This window comes from Pogoniulus pusillus, chromosome 8 (genome assembly GCF_015220805.1).
Source record: "Pogoniulus pusillus isolate bPogPus1 chromosome 8, bPogPus1.pri, whole genome shotgun sequence".
Classification (NCBI taxonomy): domain Eukaryota; kingdom Metazoa; phylum Chordata; class Aves; order Piciformes; family Lybiidae; genus Pogoniulus; species Pogoniulus pusillus.
The window spans coordinates 40,453,898-40,478,928 of NC_087271.1; the positions used below are offsets into that span (position 1 = coordinate 40,453,898).

A 25,031-nucleotide genomic window follows, 5' to 3' on the forward strand; every position below is an offset into this window, starting at 1 on the left:
AGATCAGGGCAGTGCAGCGGGTGGGAGCCCCTCTGTTAATTAGCTGTAGTGCCTTGCTTCTGCGAGATTCAGGTCAGTGCTCAGCTGGCTTGGAGCTGGGAGGACTGGCATGATAAAATCACTTGTGATGAAGCTGAGGCTCCTCCTGCCTTGTTTTTTTTGGAGGGCAGCCCACCGACGAGGAGGGCTCTACCTCAGCTCGGTGCTCATCCCTTTGTGCCTGGGCAGCCTCCCGGGCAGCGGACTCGGGAAGCCCTGCACTGGGGAAATAAGTTGACATATGGGCTCAGCAAGTGCTCGGTACCTTGTTATCTTTTGTGACCCACCGGGGATGGCAGATGAATAAATCATGGCCGAGCAGGAAGCAGAGGGATGGCCTCGTTAATTGTCGGCTGGCGGAGCGGGTTCCTGCAAGGGCTGCTGGCTAATTAACTGCCTGCATGACTACAGCTCTATTTTGTGGCAAGGAGATGAAGCAGGAGCCCTTCTTGCTCTACCACCTGGGATGTGCCCCTTCAGCTGCCCTCCACTGTTCCATCTAGCAGCAACCCAAACACAAAGCCTAATATTTTCATCTCCAGCTCGATGGGAATACACAGATGGTTGTGCTGGCTGCTGCCATCCCAGCCTGTTTAATCGGCTGGGGCCCCAGGCTGGGCCAGTCTTTGCATTTCCCAGTTTCTGGATCCTTGGGCTTGGCACTTCAGCCATTTTCACAATGAAGGTTGTGTGTGTGTGGGGGGGTAAGTCACATCTGAGATTTGAGATGGGTTCTTGTGTTCACCAGCCCAGGCTGTTGCTTTTGGGGTCTGGCCGTGGCGCTCTCTACCTGTAGATGCCTGAGCTCGCAGCCTGGTAGCCAAGCAATGGGAGGTGGAGATGCTGGCTCTTTGCAGAAGGCTCTAGCCTGATGGCAGGTCCCACCAAGGACCAAAGAGCCCCACTGGCTCTGCCACTGATGGCAGGTCCCACCAAGGACCAAAAAGCCCCACTGGCTCTCCTGGCCAGCTCCCTCTCTGAGGAGCTGGTCATCTTGGCATGGCAGATTGAACCCCAGAAGGCTGGATCTGTGACTCTCCCAGAGTTAGATACCCTGAAACCCCCCAGCCTGCAAAGCCCACATGCCAGAGCCTTGTTCTTTAACATCAGGCACAAGAAGTAGTGATGTTTCTCCCAAAACCTTGGAGGTGCAGAGAGTCAGTAGCCCTGCTAGCACGGATGCTCTCTAGCACTGGATGGGTGGCATGTGGGGGAAGGAGCAGATTCATTTCCTCCTCTGTAACGCTGTTAGTGATAATGCAATTTCCCTGCCATTGGCTTTCTGGAGGAGCCAATCTCACAGGCTTTGGTTTGCCCTAGGAGCTTTCACCTGGGAGGTCTGCCTCTGTCTCTCCCAGTGAGTGGTGGGAGTGGTATATTCTGTGGCCCTGGTAATAGATGGACCATGGGCAGCGAGCAAAAGGGCTTTTCTGCTAAGACTTGAGCCATGGCCAGACCCCAGGGGGTGGCCTGTGGGGGCAGAGCAGCCCCAGAATAACATTGGGTTGTTTCCCTTGGTGCCAGCACCTGGGGAGTTAAGCTGGAGTGGTTTGGAGAGGGCTGCACTACCTCCAGTGAGGCTTCTGAGGGGCTGTTGGTTAAACCCTGTGCTCTGAGTGCCACCTGTCTTGCATGAATTAGCTCCACCACAGGTTGGTAACTGGTGCTGCTGGTAATCCACCACCCTGGTGGGGGCTCTGGGAGTGACAGGGTAGCTGATGGAGATCCCCTTGAGCTCCTCTTTGTCAGCCATGACTGGGTGGGATGGGCACAAGGAGCATGTGCAGGATGTGCTTCTCTTCTGCTGTGCAAGAGACCTCTGCTCTCCTGAGGCAGCTTCATGGTTGCAGACGCAGCGTTCCTGGTGCGCTGCCAGCTGTTGCAGTGAGAGAGGAGAGCAAAGGCTTTTCTTTGCTCTGCAGTGGTAGTTAGCATCGATGGGTCTGAGCCTTACCAAAGCCTTGTCCCTGCTGCCTTTTGCCAGTGAGAGAACCCACAAGGGAAACATGCTTTCCTTGTAAGGTGGCAGAGGAATAGGAGGGGGAAGTGCTCTTTTCATTGGTGTGATTTTCTTCTCTTTGGTGGGGAAACTGAGGCAGAGAGCAGAAAACTCTCTAAGTGGGTGCAGGGCAGTGGCTCCGTGGGAGGCTGAAGGGTGCAGGTACCAGCCCACATTGATCTTGGCTGAGGGACTTCAGCCTGAGGCAGGCGCTCAAACCTGTTTTCCATAGTGCCCTGCCCTCTAGTCCACTGCTCACGTTCTGGGGTCAGGGATGGAGGTGCACAGAGAGATCTCCTGTCCTGCAAGACTTGGCCTGCTGCTGCTGCCTGGGGTGGTTGTGGTTGAGCCACTGGTGCCTTTGCTAGGTACATGTGGCAGCATCCTTTAGACTTGCCTGAGAGAGCTCAGAGAAAAGCTCCTTGTCAGAACAAGCAAACGGGGAACCTCCTGTGGCTCCTGCAGGCTGAGCAGCCACTACCTTAGCTGATGGAAAGGACAGGCAGAGCCACCTGGGGAAATTCCTGAGAAGCTGAACTTGCAGCACACAGAGCCCTAACCTGCCTGGTGTGGCTGAAGCCTTGTGTGCCTGGGTGTTTGTCAGGCCAACCCTGTGTAAGCTGGGAGTGCAGGCTCTGCTCTCCTTCTGGAGTGGTGTCTGCAGCAAGGATGCATGGGGAAACCCAAATCCCAGAAGCTGAGCTGGGAGTGCAGGAGCAGAGAACACCAGAGGGAAACCAGCTGGGTCTTGTTAAAGTGTGGAGGTGGTGGTGTGGAGGTGGGATGCTGTAGGTGAGAGCTGGAGTAGCTGGGTGATGTGTGGCGGGGTTTAGTGCCCCGTGGGAAGCAGTGAACTCTTCCACAGATTCACAGAAAGGCTTAGGTTGGAAGGGACCTGAAAGATTACCTGGTTCTTACCCCACTCCTGTCATGGATAGGGACACTTTCCACTAGACCAGGTTGCTCAAGGCCTCCTCCAACCTGTCCTTGAACACCTCCAGGAAGGGGGCATCCTTGACCTCCCTGGGCAGCCTGTGCCAGTGTCTCACCACCCTCACTGTAAAGAATTTCTTCCTAATATCCAGATCCAATCTACCCTTTTCCAGCTTCAAAGCATTCTCCCTTGTCCTATCCATTGTAAGAAGGGAAGGAAGGCTGCTATAAGGTCTCCCTGGAGCCTTCTCTTCTCCAGGCTGAACAGCCCCAGCTCTCTCAGCCAGTCCCCACAGGTGAGGTGCACCTTCATGGCCCTGCTCTGGACCTGCTCCAGCAGTTCCACATCCCAGTACTCTGCTGCAGTAGAGGGCAGTGCTCCTAAAGCACAGGGTCATTAAAAACCAGCTCCTGTCATGCAGCATTTTAGAGTTGATGGCTTTGATACTAGGGGTTTGCTTGCTCTGCACTGCATGCTGTGATCCACAGAGAGATCCCCATCACCCCCCTGGAAACCTGTGGTCCATGAAGCAGTAGCACAAGGGAGTCTTCACCTGCTTGCTCAGATCCATGCCTGCAAACACAGGCTGTGGGGAGCCTTTTGGGCTGGAGCATAACATTCCTGCAGCTCTGCCTTCCCCTGGCTTCATTGGAAGAAGAAAGAGAACAGAAGAAGCTGTGAGAACAGGCAGGGTGTTGCTAACAGATCTCAGGGGTTCTGCACAAGTTGGCAGCCTGTCTGGTTGCCTGCACGTTCTGCAGCCCAGATTACAGATGGAGATTGCTTTTTAAAATCCCTTTTCTTTTTCTTGGTGCTGAATGAGACAAAGGTCCCCTTGGTGTGTGCTGGGCTGCCAGCTCCATCCCTGCTTCCCAGCATATTCCCCAGTGTGCTGCATGATCTGGGTTTAATTAGCTGCAGTGATGGAGAGGACAGGAGTGTGCACAGGACATCACTGCTGCTTGCTCCTGCTGCCAGTGAAGCTGTCTGGGAAGTGCCCCTGGGCTGGGGCTGTGCTGGCAGCAGTGTGGCCCTGGCTGGACCAGTGCCAGTCGTCTTTGGCCCTCTTCAGATCTGTAGGGCAGGGACAAATCTTAGGGTGGCTCTGAGCTGCTGCCACTCATGTTGGTAGCTCTGCAGCATGCTTTTGGGAGAGGTGTTGGATGTAGTGGGTGTTTCTGCCGTGCTGTTAGCACCATTCCTGTTCTGCTCAGCAACTCCTGCCCACCCAAGTGGGCTCTGGGGGGATGCTGCTCAGTGCCATCCTGCTGCAGTGTGGGGCTGGAGGGAGGCACCAGCCCTTGGCTGCCAAAAGGGACCTGCAAAACAGCAGCCCTTGCTCCCCCATAGGTGCTGCTGGGGAGGGAGAAGGTGCCCTTGCATCCCTTCCTGGTCTGGCCTCTGGTCCAGTGCTCATCACCTCTTCTCACACCTCCCTCCCTGATGCTGCCCTGAGAGGCAGATGACTTTCCTTCTCCAGCACCTCTGTAGGAGTGGTTGCTGCCCAGTGCAGCTTAGCCATGCTCGTCTGGTTTGTGGGCTTCTCTTCAGATGTCTGCTGCCATGTGCCTAAGGGCCTGGGGGAGATGAGCAGGCAGGATGGGGCACTGTAGGCAGCTGGCAGGAGCTTAAGCACCTCTGCAGGTGAAAAGCCTGAGGCCCTGGTGCCACTGAAATATGGGGTTTGTTATGGTAACGTGGCCTGGAGCAGCAGAGGAGCATCTCTCCAGAGATGTCTCTCCTGGAGCTCTCCCTCTTCCCTTCAGTGCAGAGCAAGGCTTGGATGTATAGGGAGGAGGTTGTTGTCTGACCTGGGGTGAACTTCAGTTCTGCTGAATATCCTGGCAACAGCATGGAAATAGCAGCATCTTTCCGTGAGCTGCCTCAAAGTCTGGGGTTCTGGCACACCCTGGAGGAAGAATTCCCTCCTGAGCTAATTCAGGTGACTTTGTAAGGCTCCCGAGGTCTGCTGGGAGAGTGGGCAGTTAGTCAGTCCCAACCTCCCTGCGTAGCTGAGGCCACTCTTCCAGGGAGCTGGCCTTGTTAGGAGCTACTTGCTGAATGCAGAGGACAAGCTGACTCCTGGAGGATGCTTCCACCCGGGATCTGCCACCTCATTCTGTCACCACGTTCTCAGCTGTGGGTGTTGGGAAGCTTTGTCAGCTTATTTCAGGGCTCTGTTGATGCCATGCACCATGCTGGGACTGGCGACGCTTCCCAGGAAGCAGCCCTGGGACAGAGCTTCCCCCCAGCATGTGGCTGGCACGGCTCAGAAGCACGTTGCTGGGAGGCAGTGAGTCCCTTAGAGCAGGATGCCCAGGCCCGTGTCTAGGTGGGTTTTGGTTGTCTCTGGGCAGCCTGTCCTGAGCGCTCTGCTCCTCTCGCGGTCAGGGAGTTGGTTGCTGTGCATGAAGAGTTCCTTTTGGTGCAGTGTGTGCCCAGTGCCTCTTGCCCAGTCACTGGGTGCTGCAGAGGACAGCCTTACTCTGCCTTTAGCCTCCACTGTCTGGCATTCCTACGTGTCGTGAAGATCTGCTCTGAGCCTTTTCCAGGCAGGCTGAGCAGCCCCAGCTCTTCCAGCAGGGCAGATGCTCCGCTCCTTTAGGGACGTTTGCTGAGTTGCTCCACCACGTCCTCGTCTCTCCTGTCCTGGGGGGCATAGCACCAAGGATGTGTCTCACCAGGGCTGAGAAGAGAGAAAGAGTCACCTCCTCAGCCTGCTGGCAACACTTTGCTGTTGGCCTCCTTTGCTGGCTGGTGGCCAGCTTGGTGCCCACCAACACCCCAGGTCTTTCCAGCCACTGTGCACTGAGTTGCTCCTCCTCAGGTGCAGGGCTTGGCATTTCCCTGAGCTGAACTTCATGCGGTCCCTTTGCTGGTGTCTTCACAAGTCCCTCTGGATGGCAGCACAACTCTCTGCTTTCTCGTTCCTGCTTTCCTAGCGTCTCTTTAAGCTGAGCTCTGCCAGCATGACTTGGTGCAGCATGAAGCCTGTAAAACTTCTGGCATTCAGTACTCATTTGCAGCTTCATCCTCTCCCTCCCCAGGAAGAACCCAGCCTGCCTCCCTCTCCCCTCCAGCCCTTTGTGATTCTGAGGGCGGGCTGCCTGCTGGCCAGGAGCTGCTTGTGGCAGGGATGCTTTCCAGCCTCTCAAGTGTACATGGTTCATGGTATTTTCTGTTCACTTTCCCGAGTGCAGTACATCATTCCCCCACTGGTATATGTAAGAGACGACAGAGTAATAAGTTAATTTGGGGTGGAAGAGACCTCAGGAGGTATGCAGTCCCCTCAGACTAGACCTCACCTCTAATTTAACTCTGATTCACGTTTAAATATGCCTTGAGAGTGCTTTCCATCTCACGACACAGATGCTTTCTTGTTGCACCCTCCCAGAATGGCATCTTTGTTTCAAATGTAGCTTTCAAGCTTGGGAAAGGCTTTCCAAAGTGAGAGCCCAGCTGTGAGGGTTGGTGTACAACTCGTCCACAGAGAGACTTGCTCCTCGCAGACTGATCTGTACCATGGAAGTGGAACTTCCACTTAACCATTCCTGAGCAAATGCCACTGATGGTGATGTGTCTTGTCTGCCTGGGGCATGATCTCTCAGCTGCCTCTGAGGGGTTACAGCCCTTTCTAGTGTTCCTGCCAGTCCTCCCTAATTCAGAAGGTGCTTGCTGCACTCATCCATCCCTGGCTTGGAACACCTGTGCTGCATGAGAGCTGACAAAGTGCAGTGTGAGAAGTCAGGAAGATCCCCAGAGTTGTTCTAGAGCAGCTTTCAAATGTGGCTTTTCATTTATCAACTTGGCATACAGAGATCTGTTTTAGGAGAGCAGAGAGGAGAGATGCTTCTTGTCCCTGCTTTTTGCATACTTGGTGGGAAAGTCCTCTCTGATCCTTCAGAGTGGTTGTGAGGAGGAAGTTGTTGAGCATGAGAGTGGTGAGAGGCTGGAATGGGTTGCTGGGGGAGGTGGTTGAGGCCCCATGGCTGGAAGTGTTTAAGGCCAGGCTGGCTGAGGCTGTGGGCAGCCTGCTCTAGGGTAGGGTGTCCCTGGGCATGGCAGGGGGGTTGGAACTGGCTGCTCCTTGTGGTCCCTTCCAACCCTGACTGGTTCTATGATTCTAGGTACGTGAGCCACCCAAAATATGTTGCTGTCTCTGTTGCTTGGCTGATTTTGGGTGGATAGGATGCACACCGGTAAGCTGTAACAGGTAACAAAGTGGTGATGCTTATCCCCAGCCTTGAGGAACCATGCTGTGGTATGGTCCTTTCCAAAACACACAGAAAAGAGCTGGAAGTGTGGCTCATCTTTCATGGCTGATGCTAACCAGCTGTGTGCAGGTTAAAGGTGGGAAGCAGTTTTTCTGCCAGCTTGGAGCATGCCTCCTCGGTGGATGATACCATAACTAGATGTGCATCATCTTTGTGTCATCAGTATCTGAAGGGTACCTGCAGGAAGGCTGGGGATGGACTTTTAGAAGGGCTTGCAGTGACAAGATGAGGAAGGATGGTTTGAAACTGGAGCAGGGCAGATCTAGGTTTGATGTAAAGAGAGAATTCTTTGCAATGAGGGTAGCAAAATGTTTTGGACAGGTTGCCCAGAGATGTGGTGGAGGCCCCATCCCTGGAGGCATTCAAGATCAAACTGGATGGGGCTCTGAGCAATCTGGTCAGGTTAGAGATATCCCTGTTCAGTGCAAGGGGGTTGGGCAAGATGACCTTCAAGAGTCCTTTCCAACCTGATGCGCTCTATGATTTGTGAGCTCTGATATGAACCTTGAGGCCATTTCTCCTCATCAGAGGAGCTTCACAGGAGTAATTTTCCCCATTGCAACTCATGAAGTGGTAAACCAGGAGCTAACATGCTGTAACTGTCCTCTCTGTGCATGCTGAAGTAGAAGTAAGGCTAAAAATTCTTCAATGAACTTTTCCCCATTGAGGAGCTGTGCTCAGCTCTGCTTTGCCAGGGTGTTTCGCCCTCGCAGAGGCTGCCGAGCTGGTGGCTGCCTGTTGCTGTGGCAAGGGACAGTTTGTTCACACCTCCCAGCACTGAGGAGCTTTCAAAGAGAGGTTCTGCTCTTTGGCCTTTTCTCTTTCGCAGGTCTGGAAGATGGAAGCAGCATCTCCTTCCTGGCTCGGTGCCAGGGAAGGGACTTCTCTGCCTGTCTGGAGCATCAGCTGCTCAGCACAAGTTCAGGCTTGCTGGGGAGAAAATTGTTAACAGCTCCATCTTCTCCTGGCTCCTTTCCTGACAATGCAATTTTGTTGAAAGCATGCAGGTTGCTTCTGAGAAAGCTGAGCCTGTGAGTTTGGCTTCATGAGCCTGGAGATGGGAGTTGGTGGGTTTCTGGTCCAGCTTTCTGTGGTTTCTGCTTCAGCTTTCTTTTTCTTACTGAGGGTATCTGCAGCGCAAAGGCAGGAGGCTCTTCAGCCATTCACCTCACTGGTACTATGGATGATGCATTCGTCTAATTTGAGCCTTGCAGGGTGGGTAGAAGATCAGAGAAAGCTCAGAATGGTCCTCAGGCATGGACCTCCCTTCTGCGTGGGTGAAGAGGAGATTTTAGGCAGGAGAAAATCTCCCATTTGCTTTGGCAGCAGCTAACACTGCTGTGCTGGAGAGGTCAGGAGGATGCAGATGCAGAAAGTGAGGGATTGCTTCTGCTTTGAATAGTGCAGAGATTAAAGATAGCTTTGAAAAATCCCTCTCCAAGCCTTTGGCAGAAATTAGCTGGAGGAGGGTAGGTTGAGGCTGGATGTTAGAAAGAATTTCTTTACAGTAAGGGTGGTAAGACATTGGAACAGGTTGCCCAGGGAGGTTGTGGATGCTCCCTCCCTGGAGCTGTTCAAGGCCTTGAGCAACCTGGTCTAATGAAAGGTGTCCCTGCCCATGATAGGGGTTGGGTTGAAACTAGATGATCTTCAAGGCCCTTTCCAATTCAAGTATGGTTCTATCACTCTCAAATCTCCAATTCCCCTCTCTTTTTTTTCCCTGTTGAATCCTCTTGCATCAGCCTCTCTGAAAGCACAGAGCCCCAACCTAGACCCACCTGAGATGGAGGAGGATGGGGAGGTTGTGTCTCACCTGCTGCCAGCTCAGTCAGTGCAGGGCTGGGATGCTGCATGGCTCAACTGAAGGGAGAGGTTGTGCAGAGGGATTTGGGGCTCGAAGCAAGGAGGAGAATTTGCTTTAATGTGGTGGAGAGGCAGAGGCAGGCAGAGAGCTGCTCTCGGGGAGGTGGGATTGCTGTGCACCTGCCCGGAGCAGCTGGGCTGTGGCTGTGAATGCTGATTAGAGCCCAGCTCACACAGCTAAATAAAGCAGCAGGGCACTCCAGGCAACTTACTCATGGGTGATTATTGCAGGCCTCTTCTGCTGAGCTGTGGAAGCCTCCCAGGCTAAGGCAGTCAGTCCGAGGAGCGCCGTGGTCCTCAGAAACACTCAGTGTGGGCTAAGGAGTCATAGAATTGTTTTGGTTGGGAAAGACCTCTGAGACCTTTGAGTCCAACAGTCAACCCAGCACCATTAAACCATGCCCTGAATTGCCATGTCCAAACACTTCTTGAGCACCTCCAGGGATGGTGACTGCACCACCTCCCTGGGCAGCCTGTTCCAGTGCCCAACCACTCTGTAAAGATTTTTTCCTCATATGCAGCCTGAACCTCCTCTGGCACAATTTCAGGCCATTTCCTCTCATTCTATCACCTGATCCTAGGGAGAAAAGATTGGGGTTGAACTCTTCTGCCAGGCAAGCAGCAACAGAAGAAGGGGACACAGTCTCAAGCTGTGCCAGGGCAGGTCTAGGCTGGATGTTAGGAGGAAGTTGGTGGCAGAGAGAGTGATTGGCATTGGAATGGGCTGCCCAGGGAGGTGGAGGAGTCGCTGTGCCTGGAGGTGTTCAAGACAAGCCTGGCTGGGGCACTTAGTGCCATGGTCTGGTTGATTGGCCAGGGCTGGGTGGTAGGTTGGGCTGGGTGAGCTTGGAGGTCTCTTCCAACCTGGTTGATTCTATGATTCTATGGCCCCAATCTCATTCCAACCTCCTTTCAGCAGGTTGTAGAGAGCAGTGAGGTCTTCCCTTAACTTTCTCTTCTCCAGACTAAACAATCTCAGTTCCCTCAGCCCTTGGTGGTTTCAAAAGGTATGTGAGGAGTTTAGCTTGGGATGCTTGTTGGTCACAGGGTGCTGTGTGATGGGCAGCCCCAGAGCTCAAGCTACCTGAGCAGGAGCAGCTGCTGGGCTATGGTTCTAGTATCTCTGCATTCCTGTTCTGCACCAAGGAGTGTGTGGGGAGAGCACAAGAAGCAGTTTGTCTACACAGTGCCTGATCTCTGTTCTGACATCCCACCTGACTCGTGGAGACACCTTTAGTGTGTGTCTCCTTTGCTTGCACAGATGGATGTCACAACATATCAGCCACTGGGAAGCATCTGCATGTGCACAGGGAGGGGAGGAGGAAAAAGGGATGGAAGCTCACAGGTTCTGCTCAAAGCTCCCTGAAAAATACGTGGCTAATGTGCACAGTCAGCTCCAGCATCTTACCCCTAGACTGTATGGGGACTGGTGGGTCCTGCTGGGTTGTCGTGGGACAGCACAGGCTTGAGAATCTGTGTGGGCCCAGCTGGGTACTGCCCTCTCATCTGTGTGGTATTTTGCTGGAAGGTGGCAGGTGTTTTTAAAATGCAGCCAAAGATGGTCTGGGTTGGATTGCCTTTGGGAAATGCTTGCAGAGAAGTTAGGGAAAGGGACCTTATGGTGGGAAAGGTGAGGGGCCTGGAACACAAACCCTATGAGGAGAGGCTGAGGGAGCTGGGGGGTGTGCAGCCTGCAGCAGAGGAGGCTCAGGGCAGAGCTCATTGCTGGCTACAACTACCTGAAGGGAGGCTGTAGCCAGGTGGGGTTGGGCTCTGCTGCCAGACAACCACCAACAGAAGGAGAGGACACAGCCTCAAGCTGTGCCAGGGGAGGTCTAGGCTGGATGTTAGGAGGAAGTTGTTGTCAGAGAGAGTGATTGGCATTGGAATGGGCTGCCCAGGGAGGTGGTGGAGTCTGTGTGCCTGGAGGTGTTGAAGCCAAGCCTGGCTGGGGCACTTAGTGCCATGGTCTGGTTGCTTGGGCAGGGCTGGGTGCTAGGTTGGACTTGGATGAGCTTGGAGCTCTCTTCCAACCTGGCTGGTTCTATGGAATGCAAAGAAAGTCTGCTGCAGTTTGCATCTTGTGAAGAGGCTGAGAGAAAGCTTAGAATCACAGAATCAGGCAGGGTTGGAAGGTACCACAAGGATCAGCCAGTTCCAACCCCCCTGCCATGCCCAGGGACACCCTACCCTAGAGCAGGCTGCCCACAGCCTCAGCCAGCCTGGCCTTAAACACTTCCAGGGCTGGGGCCTTAACCACCTCCCTGGGCAACCCATTCCAGGCTCTCATCTCTTTCATGATGAAGAGCTTGGTGAGAGCAGCTGTGATGCCTCTCTCTCTGCATCTCTGTCACCTGTGCTCCTGCGAGTGTGCTGGGGGGAGATACAGCAACCAAAATACCTGTTTCCAGGAGAGAGAACTTCAGAAGGTTGCTGTCTCATTGATTTCAAAGATGCAAAGGCTGGATGTTGGGCTCCTGGCTCTTGGTAATTAAACCCAGCAGTGTTTGTGAGCAGGGCTATGTTTTATGGCAGTGTGCTGCAAATTACACTCTCAGCTTGAAGCAGTTTGGAGCTGTGCTGCTGCTGCTGCTGCTGCTGTGTGACGCCTGGTGTGGCTGCTTCAGCCCAATGACCGGCAGGAGTTCGGTGGAGTAGTGGCAGTTGCTTGAATCTGGATGCACAGCTCAGAGCTCAGTGTGAGGTCTGCTGGCTGTCACTTGCCTTCCAGCCGCCTGGTGTCTCAGTGAATAATTACGGTGCTGACCCTGAGAAGTCTCTGGGTCTGTGCTGGGAATGTGTCCAGGCAGTTTAGCAAGAAGATGCTGCTCATCTCTGCTGTTCGCGCTGGGAAAGGCAGATCCTGGTGAGGTGGGCAGCTCGTGGGGAGCACCACAGACTGGTAGAATTGTTTTGGTTGGAAAAGACCTCTAAGATCATCAACTCCAACCTAACACCAGCATGGCCATTAAAGCATGTCCCAGGAGGCCATGGTTACACAGTTCTTGAATGCTTCCAGGTGTGGCGCCTCCACCAGCTCCCTGGGCAGCCTGTTCCAGTGCCTGACCACTCTTTCAGTGAAGGTATTTTCCCTAATATCCAACCTAAACCTCCCCTGGTGCAACTCTGAGGCCATTTCCTCTCGTTCTGTCGCCTGATACTTAGAAGAGATTGACCTCCACCTTACCATGACCTCCTTCCAGGGAGTCATAGAAAGCAGTGAGGTCTCATCTGGCCTCCTTTTCTCCGAGCTAAGCAGCCCTGCTTCACTCAGCTGCTCCTCATAAGAGCTGCTCTCCAGACCCTTCACCAGGAGCTTCATGGCCCTTCTCTGGACACACTCCAGCAACTCAGTATTCAGGCAAGGTTGTCATCAAAAAGAATGAGCAGATGGCAGAGAGGAGGCACTTGCCATGGCGTGGACAAGACTTGCTGCAAGGCAGCACAGTCTCTGTGGCATAGCTGCTGTGCCTGGCCTGAGGCTCTTTTGGCAGGCACAATGCCAAAAGGGCTGTTGTGGCCCATGCCACAGCTGCTGACATCTGTGCATATTGAACATCGGGCAAAGCCTGTGTGGTACTCTCCTCCAGAGATGCCATCCTGGAGTAGCTTGAACCTTCTGGACAGGCTGGATTGATGGTCCAAGCTCAGCGGTGCGTGGTTCAACATGGCCACGTGTGAAGTCCTGGCCTTAGGTAACAACAACTTCATGCAGTGCTACAGGCTTGGGAGAGAGTGGCTGGAAAGCTGCTCGGTTGTTGGCTGGCAGCCGCCTGAACATGAGCCAGCACTGTCCCCAGATGGCCAGGAAGGCCAACTGCTGTGTGGCCAGTGCGAGTGGGAAAGCAGCTGTGCACTGGGGAGGCCACACCCTGAACACTGGGCTCAGTTTTGGCCCCTCACTTCAGGAAGGCCATGCTGGAGCATGCCCAGAGAGGGATGGCAAAGCTGCCGAAGGGTCTAGAGAACAGGTCTTGCAGGGAACAGCTGAGGGAACTGTGGGTGTTCAGCCTGGAGAAAAGCAGGCTGAAAGGGAGACCTTCTCACTTTCTTACAACCACCTGAAAGGAGGTTGGAGCAAGATGTGGGTCACCCTTTTCTTCCGAGTATCAAGGAGCTGAGGTTGTTTGGCCTGGAGAAGGGGAGGCTCAGGGCAGACCTCATTGCTCTCTACAATTAACTGCAGGGAGGCTGTAGCCAGGTGGGGTTGGGCTCTGCTGCCAGGTACCCAGCAACAGAACAAGGGGACACAGCCTCAAGCTGTGCCAGGGGAGGTCTAGGCTGGATGTTAGGAGGAAGTTGTTGGCAGAGAGAGTGATTGGCATTGGAATGGGCTGCCCAGGGAGGTGGTGGAGTCTGTGTGCCTGGAGGTGTTGAAGCCAAGCCTGGCTGGGGCACTTAGTGCCATGGTCTGGTGGTTGGCCAGGGCTGGGTGCTAGGTTGGACTTAGATGATCTTGGAGGTCTCTTCCAACCTGCTTGATTCTATAATTCTAAGAGTAAATGGCCAAGTGGCACAACTTGAGATTTAAGTTCTGTATCAGGAAAAACTTCTCCTGGAACAGGCTGCTCAGGGGAATGGAGTCCCCACACCTGGAGGGGATGTGTGGATCTGTTTCTGAAGGAGGTGGTTTAGTAGTGATTTGGCAGTCCCAGGTTAATGATTGGACTCAATGATCTTAAAGGTCTCTTCCAACCAAAACTATTCCATGATTCTCCACCCACATGCCAGGTGTCCATGACTGAGCTGCACCAGCTCAGGAACTCTACTTCCCTGCTGTGGAGATGCCCAGCTTGGCAGGGCTTCTCTTTTCCAAATGAGGAAAACATCTCATCCTGTTCCAGCAGGTAATAAATTTGTTCCTGGAAAAAAAAAAAAAGCCAACAAGCTTCCATTCCTACCTGGTTATAAACAGGCTTCTGAGTCACAGCTACCCAGGCCTGTGCTGAAATTTGGCCAGAGCACTGTAGATGATTCTCACTCTCTTATTTTTTCCCCTCTCAGCATAGCCAGAGCTATTTAAATAACAAAATTAGATCTGGATGCCAAAAGCCACTTTCGAAGATGAGTGCAGCCCATGAGGGCTGCTGGGAGCATCAGTCATGGAAAGAGAGCCTATCCCATCTCTCCAGCCCCTAGCCTCGGCTGCATCAGGGACTTGTTCCCTGCCTGATGCTGTCCTGAAGATGTGGAGGGCCTTAAAAGAAGGAGCTTTTATGGTGTTGCCTGTCTCCTGCCATGCACAGCTGGATTTTGGGGTGCTTGGGGTCAATTTGGAAGCTGCTCTAGCAGCAACAGAGCCCTCAGAGAGGATGCAACAACTGCTCAGGGCAGGCTTTGCTACTGCCTCCAAGCAGTGCTTGGGAAGGGTTCCTGTATTTGGCACTGGGGAGGCTGAGCCTCAAATACTGGGTTACGTTTTGGGGCTCTCACTCCAAGAAAGACATTAAGGTGCTGGAGCATGTGCAGAGAATGGCAAGAAGCTGAAGGTTCTGGAGAGCAGGTCCTGGGAGGAGTGGCTGAGGGAACTGGGGGTCGCTCAGTTTGGAGAAAAAGAGGCTGAGGGGAGACCTCCTCAGCTCCCTGGAAAGAGGTTTTAGCGAGGTGAGGGTCGGTCTCTTCTCCCAGCGAACAGGACAAGAGGAAATGGCCTCACGGAGGTTTGGGCTGGATGCTGAGGAAAATTTCTTTCCTGCAGGAGTGGTCAGGCACTGCACAGGCTGCCCAGGGGGTGCTGCAGTCACCGTCCCTGGGGGGGTGCAAAAGCCGTGTAGACCGCGGCACCTCGGGACATGCGCCAGTGGCCACGGTGCTGCTGGGCTGAGGTCTCTTCCGAGCCAAACGGTTCTGTTTCCGTGCCGGGGGCGGGGGCGCTGCAGGGGCGCCGGCGGCCGCTAGATGGCAGTGCCGGAGCGGCACAGCCCGACCCGCTCCAGCCCTGCGGCTGGTGCCGAGGGCTCGGTGCTGCCCGGGGCGGCTGCGCCCCGACTCTCCGGTGATGTCCTGCAGCGCAGGGACAGGACATGACTGGCAGGAGGGAACTAGCGAGGAGAAGGTTTGACTGGCGAGCCCGAGGTTAGCATGGCTGGGTACAAGCCAGTGCAACCCAACTGCCTTCCTGTCCCGGCAGCAGCTCTTGCCCTGCTTCTTGGATTTCCTTCATTCATAACAGAAAAAATAGAATCCAAACAACCTGGCCCTGGCTCTGTGTGCCATGTTGAATCATGCGGGCATCAGCCACGCTTCTCCCTGACTCACCCGTCCCAGCGTGCTGGGGTGAGGGTCAAGACAGGAATGGCAATAAACATCCTTAGAAACCGAGCTGGCATCTCTTGGCAGAGTCAGGGGCTGTTGTGCTGCTTTGTTGTTTGGTCTTGGGGTTGGTTTTGTTCCTCCCTGCTTTCAGTCTTCTCTTAAGGAGCTGCCTCCTCGTAAATATCCCAGCTTTTAGCACCGTCTGAGCAGGAGAGAGAGGCTCCCAGCGAGGTCGGTCCTGTGCTCTGCTCTGCAGCAGCAAATGTAGGGCAGAGAGTGAGCCCTGGGGTCCTGTGATAGTCCCAGCAGAAGTGGCCAGGTAAGGGGTGCATCCCTGCTCTCAAGGTGCAGGAGGAAGGAGAAAGCTACCTTCCTCCTCCTCAACCTCTTCCACTGCTTGGAGAGTGGCAAGGCAGAGAGGATGCAGGGGGAGGTCCGTGTCCAGCCTTCTCCATCCTCCTTGGCCTTTGGGTACCAAGCAGAGTGTGAACATTTAGGCTGGGTGGAGGCTTTTCTACAGGCTCAGGGGATGGAAGAGGGCAGTGGGGGCAGGGGGGAGCCATGGCAGGAGCCGTGTGGGGCTGAGGATCTGCTTCTGGCAATTGGCCCAGCCTTGGACTTAATTAGCAGCTGCTTAAGGGGTTGAAAGGTGGAAGGGTGGCATTGCTCCCGACGGTGTGCTGGTGGTGGACAGGAGGAGGAGACAAAGCTGATGAGCCACAAATGACAATTGATTCGTTTAGGGCAGCATCTTACCTGGAATGAATCGAAGGGGCTGTAATCAGGCAGGAGCTGGTGTGGCCCCCTCGCTGTCTGTTATTAGTGGAATGGAAGCCCAGGGCCACTCTGGCGTCTGCCGGGGCTGGCCAGGGGCCTGGAAAGCATTTTGGGAAGAATCTTCCCGCCCTTGCTCTGCTCTGTGCTGCAGTGTGGTGACGACGTAGCTGGGGGGTTGCTTGATAGTTGGACTTGATCTTAGAGGTCGTTTCCAGCCCCCCGTCCCACCCACCTCTGTCATAAGGCTGGTTGGAGGAGCAGGTCAAGTAGAGATGCAGCAGATGGGCATCGTGGTGAGCTGGAGGACTCCCAGCGTCTGAGTGGTGTTGGGAGAATGATCCTGCAACCTTTATTGCAAACTTTCCTCTGTTGTCTTGATGAGGAGGGGCTGATCCTTCCTCTTCCTCTCCCAGTCTAGTGCTGCACCCATGAGGGTCTGGCCCAAAATGCCAAGCCCGTGGTTGTTTGGCCAGAGTAGTGCCTGTAGGGTGAGGAAGTTTGTGGTGGGGTGCTGCCAGGCTGCACTAAGGGAGAAGCCTTGCCCATAGAATTAAAGTTTTATGTGCTTAAGGGCTTGATAGTTTTAAATGTTATGGTGTTTTTTGAGCTGACCAAATGACCCTGACTGCCTCACGGCTGGGGGAGCAGGGCAGCAGCTGCTGTGTTTGCAGAGTGTTGGTGGTGGAGCGGGTGAGAGGACGCGATGGGGACCTGTGGTGTCTTGTGTCACTGACCGGAGCTATTTGTTGCAGGAATGGCAGCTGGCAGGGGTGGCAGTGGACCCTGTGTGTGGCCTGCTCGCAGAGTGTGCTTGGCTGTGAGGCTGCTTGCATGCCCAGTGGGTAGGGAGGATACTGGGGACATCCCCGGGAACTGCAAGTTCCTGTGCTTCCCAGGGGGGCAGAGGGGGGTTCCTCAGTGGACAGGCAGCCCCTGCAGCACGGCACAACCCAGAGTACCCTGAGCGTCCCTGGGCAACGTTGCCACCCACATGGCTGCAGAGACGAGGGTGCAGCACCAGCAATGTCCCTGCTTCTCTGCTCATGGTGGGCAGTGGGATGGCTGGCAGAAGCCCCCCTCACCCCCCTGCCCTGTGGCAGCTGCTGCAGGGACACATCCAGACCAGGCTGTTTACACCTTTCCTATAAGCTGCTGCTGCTTCTGGCCAACATCAAGTGTCATAAAGAACATACCGAGGTGGTGGTGGGAGGGGTGCCGAGGAGGCTGATCTGTATGCGAGTGAGCAGGAGGGTTCTCCCCGGGCATCGAGGCGGCTCCGGCACGGAGCCTCGAAGTTTCCCGAGGACAGGGTGGTGGGGGGTGGGTGGGTGGGTGTGGTGTGGGTGAGTGGAGGGGCCACACTGCATGTGGCTGGAGAGATGATCAGCGCAGGCTGAGATGGGGTAAACTCCTCCCCTCCTCCACAGGCAGCAAGGAGGCAGAAGCCCCCCTTTGCCCTTCCGTGCCCCCCAAATTTGCCACTCACCTAGAAGCACCCGTGCGCTGGAAAGCCCTCTGCAGACAAGGCTGGGGAGAGGGGCTTCTCGTAGGGGGTGGGTGCGTGTGTGTGGGGGGGCTCCCCCATTGCCTTTTGTTCCCTTCAGACCCTCCCCTCGCCTCTTTTTTTTTTCCTTTGCGGCATCTCCCGTGCTTGCCAAAGAATGCACTGGATGGAGCGAGGGAGCGAGCCGGGCGTGCGGGCGTGTGCGCGCCTCTGCGCGCCTGTGTTGCCACTGACTTCATTAAATCAAGCTGTCCCCGAGCTGCAGAGGCGCGGCAGCCTTTAATTTCGGGCAGCCTTCGATTCCCCGGCCCGGCTCTTGCGGGGGAAACAAACCGTCGCCTTTTGCGAGCTCCGACCCCGGCGGCGAAGGGCTGAGCATCCCCTGCCACCGCAGGTGGGAACTCTGCCCGCCATCCCTGCCCGCTGCCCCGGGGAAGCCAGCCGATGGGTGACCGGGCTCCTGCAGGCTGCTGAAGATGGAGTCTGGAGGAGGGAGTTGGACACTTGGCTCCAACTAAGGCTGGACCGCGCTACAACCTGTTCCCCTGGCCTCCCCTCCGCTGCTGTGCTGGGTGCTGTACCAAATTGCGTCTTGCTTTGCGATGGGGTGGATAGAAGGATCTCGGATGCCAGCCCTTTCCCTGGTGGCAGGCAGTCCTCGGGCTCGCCTTGCCGGAGAGGGGTTAAAAGGAGAGCGGTGGGAAGGATGTGGCTGGGTTTAACCCCTTGCTTGGTGGCAAAAGGTAGTTAGTGACCGAGCCACTGCAGCCTCTGCTGAGCAAGAAGGACGACTCCCTGACCTCCCCTCTGCCCGGGTGGTCGTTGCTTGGGGAGAAGGCTTGGACGCAGCCGGCTGCCCACCATGCCTCACCGGAGGCTCTGAGCTGGTGCCGCGTTGCCGTCTCTCCTCCTCTATACGAGTGCCTGCTCCTCCAGAGGGATGGAGGAGAGACGGAGCTGAGCACCATCCGGAGAGGAGGAGGGGGCTGTGGTTGGGACTGCGCCCTGCAGCCCCCCTCCCTCTTCTCTTCCCCACTCTCTGCCGCCTTGGCAGTGCTGCTTTGGCTCACCTGTGTGGTTTTTTTTTTTGCAGGATGGCTCGCTTTGGGGAGGCAGTGGCTGGCAGGCTGGGCTCTGGAGATGGGGGCTCCGACCAGAACCGGAGTCGACAAGGACCTCCTGCCCCTGCAGGAGGGTCCCCGGGAGGCTTCAAGCAAACCAAAGCGCAGAGAGCCCGGACTATGGCTTTGTACAACCCCATCCCCGTCCGGCAGAACTGCTTCACCGTCAACAGATCGCTCTTCCTCTTCGGGGAAGAGAACATAGTGAGGAAATACGCCAAGAAGCTCATCGACTGGCCATATCCTTTCCGCGTCCCCTGCGAGCCCCCCCCATTGCTCCCCAGATTCGCCTCCGCGGCCGCCCCGGACACGTGTGTGTGGCACTAGCCGGCAGGTAAGCGCCTGCCTTCTGCTCTCCTTCGGCGTGCCGAGAGGGGTGCCCCGTCCCCCGGGCTTGCTCTCCTCGCCCTGTTGCTGCTGCTTCCCCTCCCATGCTCCGCTCGGTGCCTGGGGGGGGGAGCTGAGCACCTTCCCCCCGCGGGGAGTCCCTCAGCCCCTCCTCAGGCTTGGCTCTGGAAGCCCCCCCCATGCTGCCAAGGATCCCGGGTTAACCCTGCGTGCTCTGTGCGCGGGTGCCTGGGGTGGGTCGTGGCCTTTCCTTTATGCCTCTGTCTCGCTGGAGTTTTGCCACCCATCCCATCGGGATTGGATCCCCCAGGAGCCTACCAGTCTTTAGTCCTTTTGTCCCCTTGCGTCCCTGCCTCTGTGTGCCCTCTTTGCTGCTGATCACACCTGCCAGGGCACAGCTATCCTCGCCCTGCAGCCCCCAGGCCCCACCGTAGCAACTCTGGGAGCTGGCTGCCCCCTCCCTGCGGCAGAGGGGAAGATGCTGACATCCTCTGTCTGTGCCCCATGGCCTCTGGTGGGGCTGGCACAGGGGACTGCGGTTTATGCCAGAGACCCCCCTCCTAAGGCTGAGTGGAGGGAAGCAGGTGACTGGCCCTGCTCCTCCATGCTTCCATATACCTCTGCACTCCTCTCTCACCTCCCACCCTCCCCGAGGGCGCTCTGGCCAGTGCCCAGCACCACAGCACAAAGCTCCCTGTCGACCTGGGCTCAGCACCCTGCTACCCCCTGACATCCCCTCCTGGGCTTCTTTCCCCACCAAGCTGCGCCTCAAAACTTCAATGTGGCCACGTTTTGGCTATAGGACCCTCCCCGTGCCGATTTCTGCAGTGGTGGTCACATGCAGCTCTTGACACTGCTGCTTTGTCTCCCTGCAACTTGTTGGTTAACTTGCCGGCTCCCCCGGCAGGCACGGAAGAGCTCACCCCGATGCCAAGCAGTGATTCCTTGGTGCCAAACAGCAATTCCCTGGTCTACTGCAACAGGTAGTTTGGGGAAACCCTCTGGTGGGTTGCCCACCCTGCTGTGCATCACCAGGGAGATAGCCCTTTTGCAGCTCTGACCTGTTGGGTTGAGCTTTTGGTCCTGGCTGAGAAGCTGCAAAGCCCCCAGGCTTGAGGAGGGGGTGACCTCGGGGGTGAAGGAGCAGCTCAAGGGGGGTAGATTTCTCTATGGCATTTCTAAATCTGCCCCTTCTGACGGTGCCTGCTGGGTGGGTGGCCGCAGGAGCGTGGGGCACAAGAGTGAGGACGACGAGGACGCGGCAGCTGGGCTGGGAGCCCTGCAGGGCAGTGGCCAGGCCAGCCTGCCTGCTCTTCCAGAACATGCCCAATTATTCACCGTGTCTTTCAGCACGGTGTGGGAGAGCCCTCACCCTCACGGCTTTCATTTGAAGTGGGAAGAAGGCAGGGTGCTGCTGCTGGCCCGGCACTCCCTGCGTGGGCTGGGGTCCCGTGCTGGCACGATGTCTCATCTCCAGGCAGCTGTGGTCTCCTAGAGACTCGAGCTTCACCAGCATGCAGTAACAACTCCCCAGCGTTATTCCTGCCTGGAATTTGCAATGCATGAGGGAGATGGGATGGTTTCAAGCGTGTGTTTTTTCCTAGAAGTAAGTGACATATCTGGGCGTGAGCGCTGGGAAGGGGCGTGCTGCGAGCAAGGCTGTCCCTCGCCTGCTTGCCGGCTCTTTCTAAAGAAACTCGTCCCCCCCGCAGCTCCTCTGCACCACTTACAGCTCTCGAGGGCTGGGGTTGCATGAGGCTTTTTGGTGAGGAGTTCGGTGAGGTTGGCCAGGCAACTGGTTTCCCCTTTGTGTAGTTACAGCCTGGCACACAAGAGCCGTTGCCTTTTGGTAGGGCCAGGAAAAAAAAAACGTGTGAGCATCTCAACTGGTTGGCTTGGAGCCTGTGGCATCGCTCCTGGCTGAGGGCAAGGCTGGTTTGGGAAGGCAAGCATTGGATTGTGGCCACAATCAATGAGAGCTTTTGGCCTTGGGAAGGACGTGGCTAACGCTGCAGGTCGGAACGGGCATGGCAGCGAGGAAAGCCAAGGGGGCTGGGGTGGAGTGCGGGGAGGAGTGGAGGCTCTTCATCCAGCTCCAGTTGACTAGGTAATAGGACTAAAAATAACTGGTGATTCAGGCCTGTATATCTGCTGGGTAACTGTATAATTATAACCAGCAGCCTCTGCAGTTTGGCTTCCCAATGTAAATAGGGATGATGCATGGAGGGGAAGAAAAAGCCAAGAAGCTGGGATTGGGATGCAGCTTCGTGGGGACACAAGTCTTTGCCTAGTTCTCTGCCCAGTTTGTTCTCTCCACTGGAGCTGCTCTTTTTACTGGTCCTGCCCAAAATGCGAGGCAGATGCTCTCCTGGCTGTAGGAACACCTACTTCTCCTTCAGAAACAGCCTTGTCCTGCTTGCTGTCCTCCTGCTGATGGCCAGGCCTTCAGCCCTGATTTCATTTGTTTAGCTGCCTGGAAAGCTGCAATTCAGTTAGCACACAAGATGGGCTGTAGCTCATCTATATCTGCTCCGTTCTTCATCTGCTTAATCACATTTGACCTGGATAAGATCCCTCTCCCGCCCTAGAAGGGCCAGATGACATTGTGTGGCTCTGGCTCTGTCCCCAAGGACAGCCTCTGTCTGAAAGCACTGTACCTGTCCCCCTGGTTTGCAAGGTAGAGAGATGTCCACCAGTCCTCTGGAGACCTTGCAGCAAGGACTTTCTTCTCTCTCAGCCCTTTTAAAGACTAGGTCTGGCGTTGGGCTGGCCAAGAGCAGCCAAGGTGTCCACAGAGTTTCAGTGCACATCCCTGGTCCTGTGGGGATGGAGATTTTGCTCCACGGGATGCAGACCCTTGTGGACCTGAGCTGTTTTGCTCATGGTGACTCACACTTCGACCCAGTCATGGTCACTACCGTTTAGGGGACCCTGGCAGCATTATGCACCACCTGGGCATGTATATTCTACACCTTTCCTCCTGCTCAGCCGAGATTCTGGCAGGTGTGGGCTTCCCATGGGAAGAGCTGCGCCATGTCACGGCATCCTCGGGCAGCTCCCTCCTTGCCCTACCCAGGAGCATCTCTCTCTCTCTCTTTATTTTTTTTCATAATTCCCCCCTCCCAAGGCTGTTTTCTGTGCCCTTCATTCATCAGATTTTAAAATGTGGCTCTTACTGGGGAGGGGCGAGTAGGTGTAATGGCAGGTCCATCTTTTTGACAGCCAGGGAGAGCGAAGCTGCCTGTCAGATGGTTGGATTTAAACAGAGGCAGCTGTTGTCATGGTGACACCAAGTTGCATCCTGTTGCTGTGGCAACCAAAGTTAAAAAACTGATGTTAAGGCAGGAGGATCACATGATGTGAGTCTTTTTTGTTTAAAAAAAAAAAAAAAAAAGAGAGAGGAGGAGAGTGATTTGATTTCTGGTTTTGAAGCAAAGGGAGAGGTGGGGGAGAAGGAGAGGCTTCTCCACGGAGCTGCTCACACGTGGCAGGCAGGTGCCCGCATCCCTACGGTGTCAGCAGCGTGGGCTCTGCCACGACCAGCTCCTGCCTGGCACTACCTTTGGCTTAGCCTCTGATGGAGGCTGGATTGCCAGCTCTGGGAGTCGTAGGCAGCAACATCTATGGCTGCAGGTGTCTCCTGAGTAGAGATGTGCCCCTGCCGTGAGATTTAAGCAGGCTGAGCACCTCGTGTGGATGCTCCCTGTGAGCTGTGTGGAGATGGGAGCATGACCCCAAGCCCACGCTCATTCTCTGTTCTGCTGTACATAATGGGCATGTAGGAGCTGGTTTGTGTCCAGAGTGTAGTGGGGGGTTTGGGTGCTGTTAGCACCTTGTCCCTCAGGACATTGCTTTGTGTCAACCCCAGCAAAGCTCAAATGGACTGGGAGCACTGGGTGGTAGGGCACAGGGGTGGGGGTGACTCGGAGAGGTCATGGCTTTATGGCAGCTTTATCTGCTAGGGGAAGATCTCTCATGTCCTCAGAGATGTGCTAGGGAGGTGCTGTAGGGCTGGGGGAACCGCAGAGCTGTGTTGGGACCGCTCATGGTCTCTGCTCCATTTACTGTTGTGGGTTTCTCTTGGAAAAGAGCCTTGGAGAGGAGGTGCTGACTTTTCTGATGGGGAGCTAAGGGGAAGAGGGTTGTGGATGCTGAAGACATGGATCTTTCTTCTCTTTACACCATGTCTCTGTGGAGTGGTGGGATTTGACCTACCAGTATGAAGTGTGCAGTAGGAACTGAAGCTCCATCTCAGGGACATCTGGGAAAGAGGGAGAGCCCCTAAATGCAACAGGTCCTGGGGAAGCCTGAGGGACCAGTGGGAAACTGACAAGTTCCTAGGAGATGTTGGAGCTGGGCTGGGTAAGGTAGGCAGGGTAAGGGGTTAAATCATTCTCATACTTCTTGCTGACCCTCTGAGGTAGGTTTCCCTAAGAGCCCTTTTGGAGATGTCCACATGACCTCACTCCTCTGACTTTGCTGCTTCCTCACCTGTCTCCTCAAGAGCATGGAGAAGGCATGATCAGTCAGGCAAAGAGATGGAGGGTGGCTCTTTGTAGCTCCCACCCTCACCTACATCTGGGGAGGGATGTTATTTCACACCCAGTCTCTTGGGGAGATTGCATCAGTGTTCCACTGGCAACATAAATCCATCTTGCGGGCTTGGAGCTGGGCACACTCCCTGCACTAGCACTATAGATCTTCTTGGTTGGCTGGGGTTTGCTCCTGGTTGGAGAGAGAGCTGAAGAAGGGGGATCACAGCTGGAAGCACAGATCCACCAGTAGCTGGTCATCTCCTCAGTGCTCCCTGACACTTCCTACCAGGTCTGCCTTGGAGCTCCACTCCACCTCCAGGCATGGGCTTAGCCCGCGGTTAGGCTGCAGTGCCTACTCTGGATGAGCTTAGGCTGTGAGTCTGGGGCTGGTCCGCGTGGCCTGGAGGGTACTTCCATCCCAGTGTGTTTAAGGTGGGTAAAGTGTGGAGCTGCAGGTGTGGCGTGCACTGGGATCGGCTGAGTTGCTAAGGAAACAAGTCAATGGTGCAGGGGAGAGAGCGTTGGGGAAGGAGATAAATCAATAAGAAAACCTATTTTTATCGGCTCCCTAATGATCCTCCAGGAGAAGCCAGACGAAGGAGGAGGAGAAGGCTGCAGGGTTCCCATTGCTGGGCTTGGAGAGAGGCGAGTGCTGCTCTGGATTTTGGGTGGCTGGAAGGTTGTGTAATTAGACACCTAATGAGAGAAGAAACAAAGGAGCAGTAGAGCACTCTCTGGTGCTTTCCAGCCTTGAGCCGAGAGGACTAGGGGGAATGGAGCAAAGGTGGAGGTGGATAGGTTCAGACTGGCCGTGAGGAGGAAGCTCTTCAGCATGAGAGTGGTGAGAGGCTGGACTGGGTTGCCCAGGGAGGTGGTTGAGGCCCCATGGCTGGAGGTGTTTAAGGCCAGGCTGGCTGAGGCTGTGGGCAGCCTGCTCTAGGGTAGGGCGTCCCTGGGCATGGCAGGGGAGTTGGAACTGGCTGCTCCTTGTGGTCCCTTTCAACCCTGACTGGGCACACTCCCTGCGCTAGCAATATAGGTCTTGGTTGGTTGGGTTTTGCTCCTGGTTGGGGAGAGAGCTGAAGAAGGGGGATCACATCTGGAAGCACGGATCCACCAGTGGCTGGTCCTCTCTTTAGTGCTCCCTGACGGTCTCTACCAGATCTTACCAGATTCTATGATTCTAGGATGCTTGCTTGAGTGGATAAAATCTCCCCTGGTTCAGCCAGATGTTCTTGCTGTCCTTTGGGGAAGATTTTCTTACCCTTTGCCTCCCCAAACCTGGCAGATCTGGAGCTACAGGAATTTGTTTCCATGGGGTTGGTGCTTTGCAGCTCTCGCCCAGCTCCCTCTGTGATAACCCAGGCTTGGGTCTCTGGGAA

General features: G+C 55.4%; 1 protein-coding gene across 6 annotated transcripts in view; it reads left to right on the top strand.

The window, feature by feature from the left end:
- Positions 1 to 25,031, top strand: part of CACNA1E (calcium voltage-gated channel subunit alpha1 E) — a 169,703-nt gene that overhangs the window by 35,300 nt on the left and 109,372 nt on the right. For all 6 annotated transcript variants that reach the window (XM_064148192.1, XM_064148189.1, XM_064148188.1 and 3 more), the window contains exon 3: positions 18,739 to 19,004. In XM_064148192.1, coding sequence (XP_064004262.1) covers positions 18,739 to 19,004 — 266 coding nt within the window. The remainder of the gene's footprint in view (positions 1 to 18,738; positions 19,005 to 25,031) is intronic.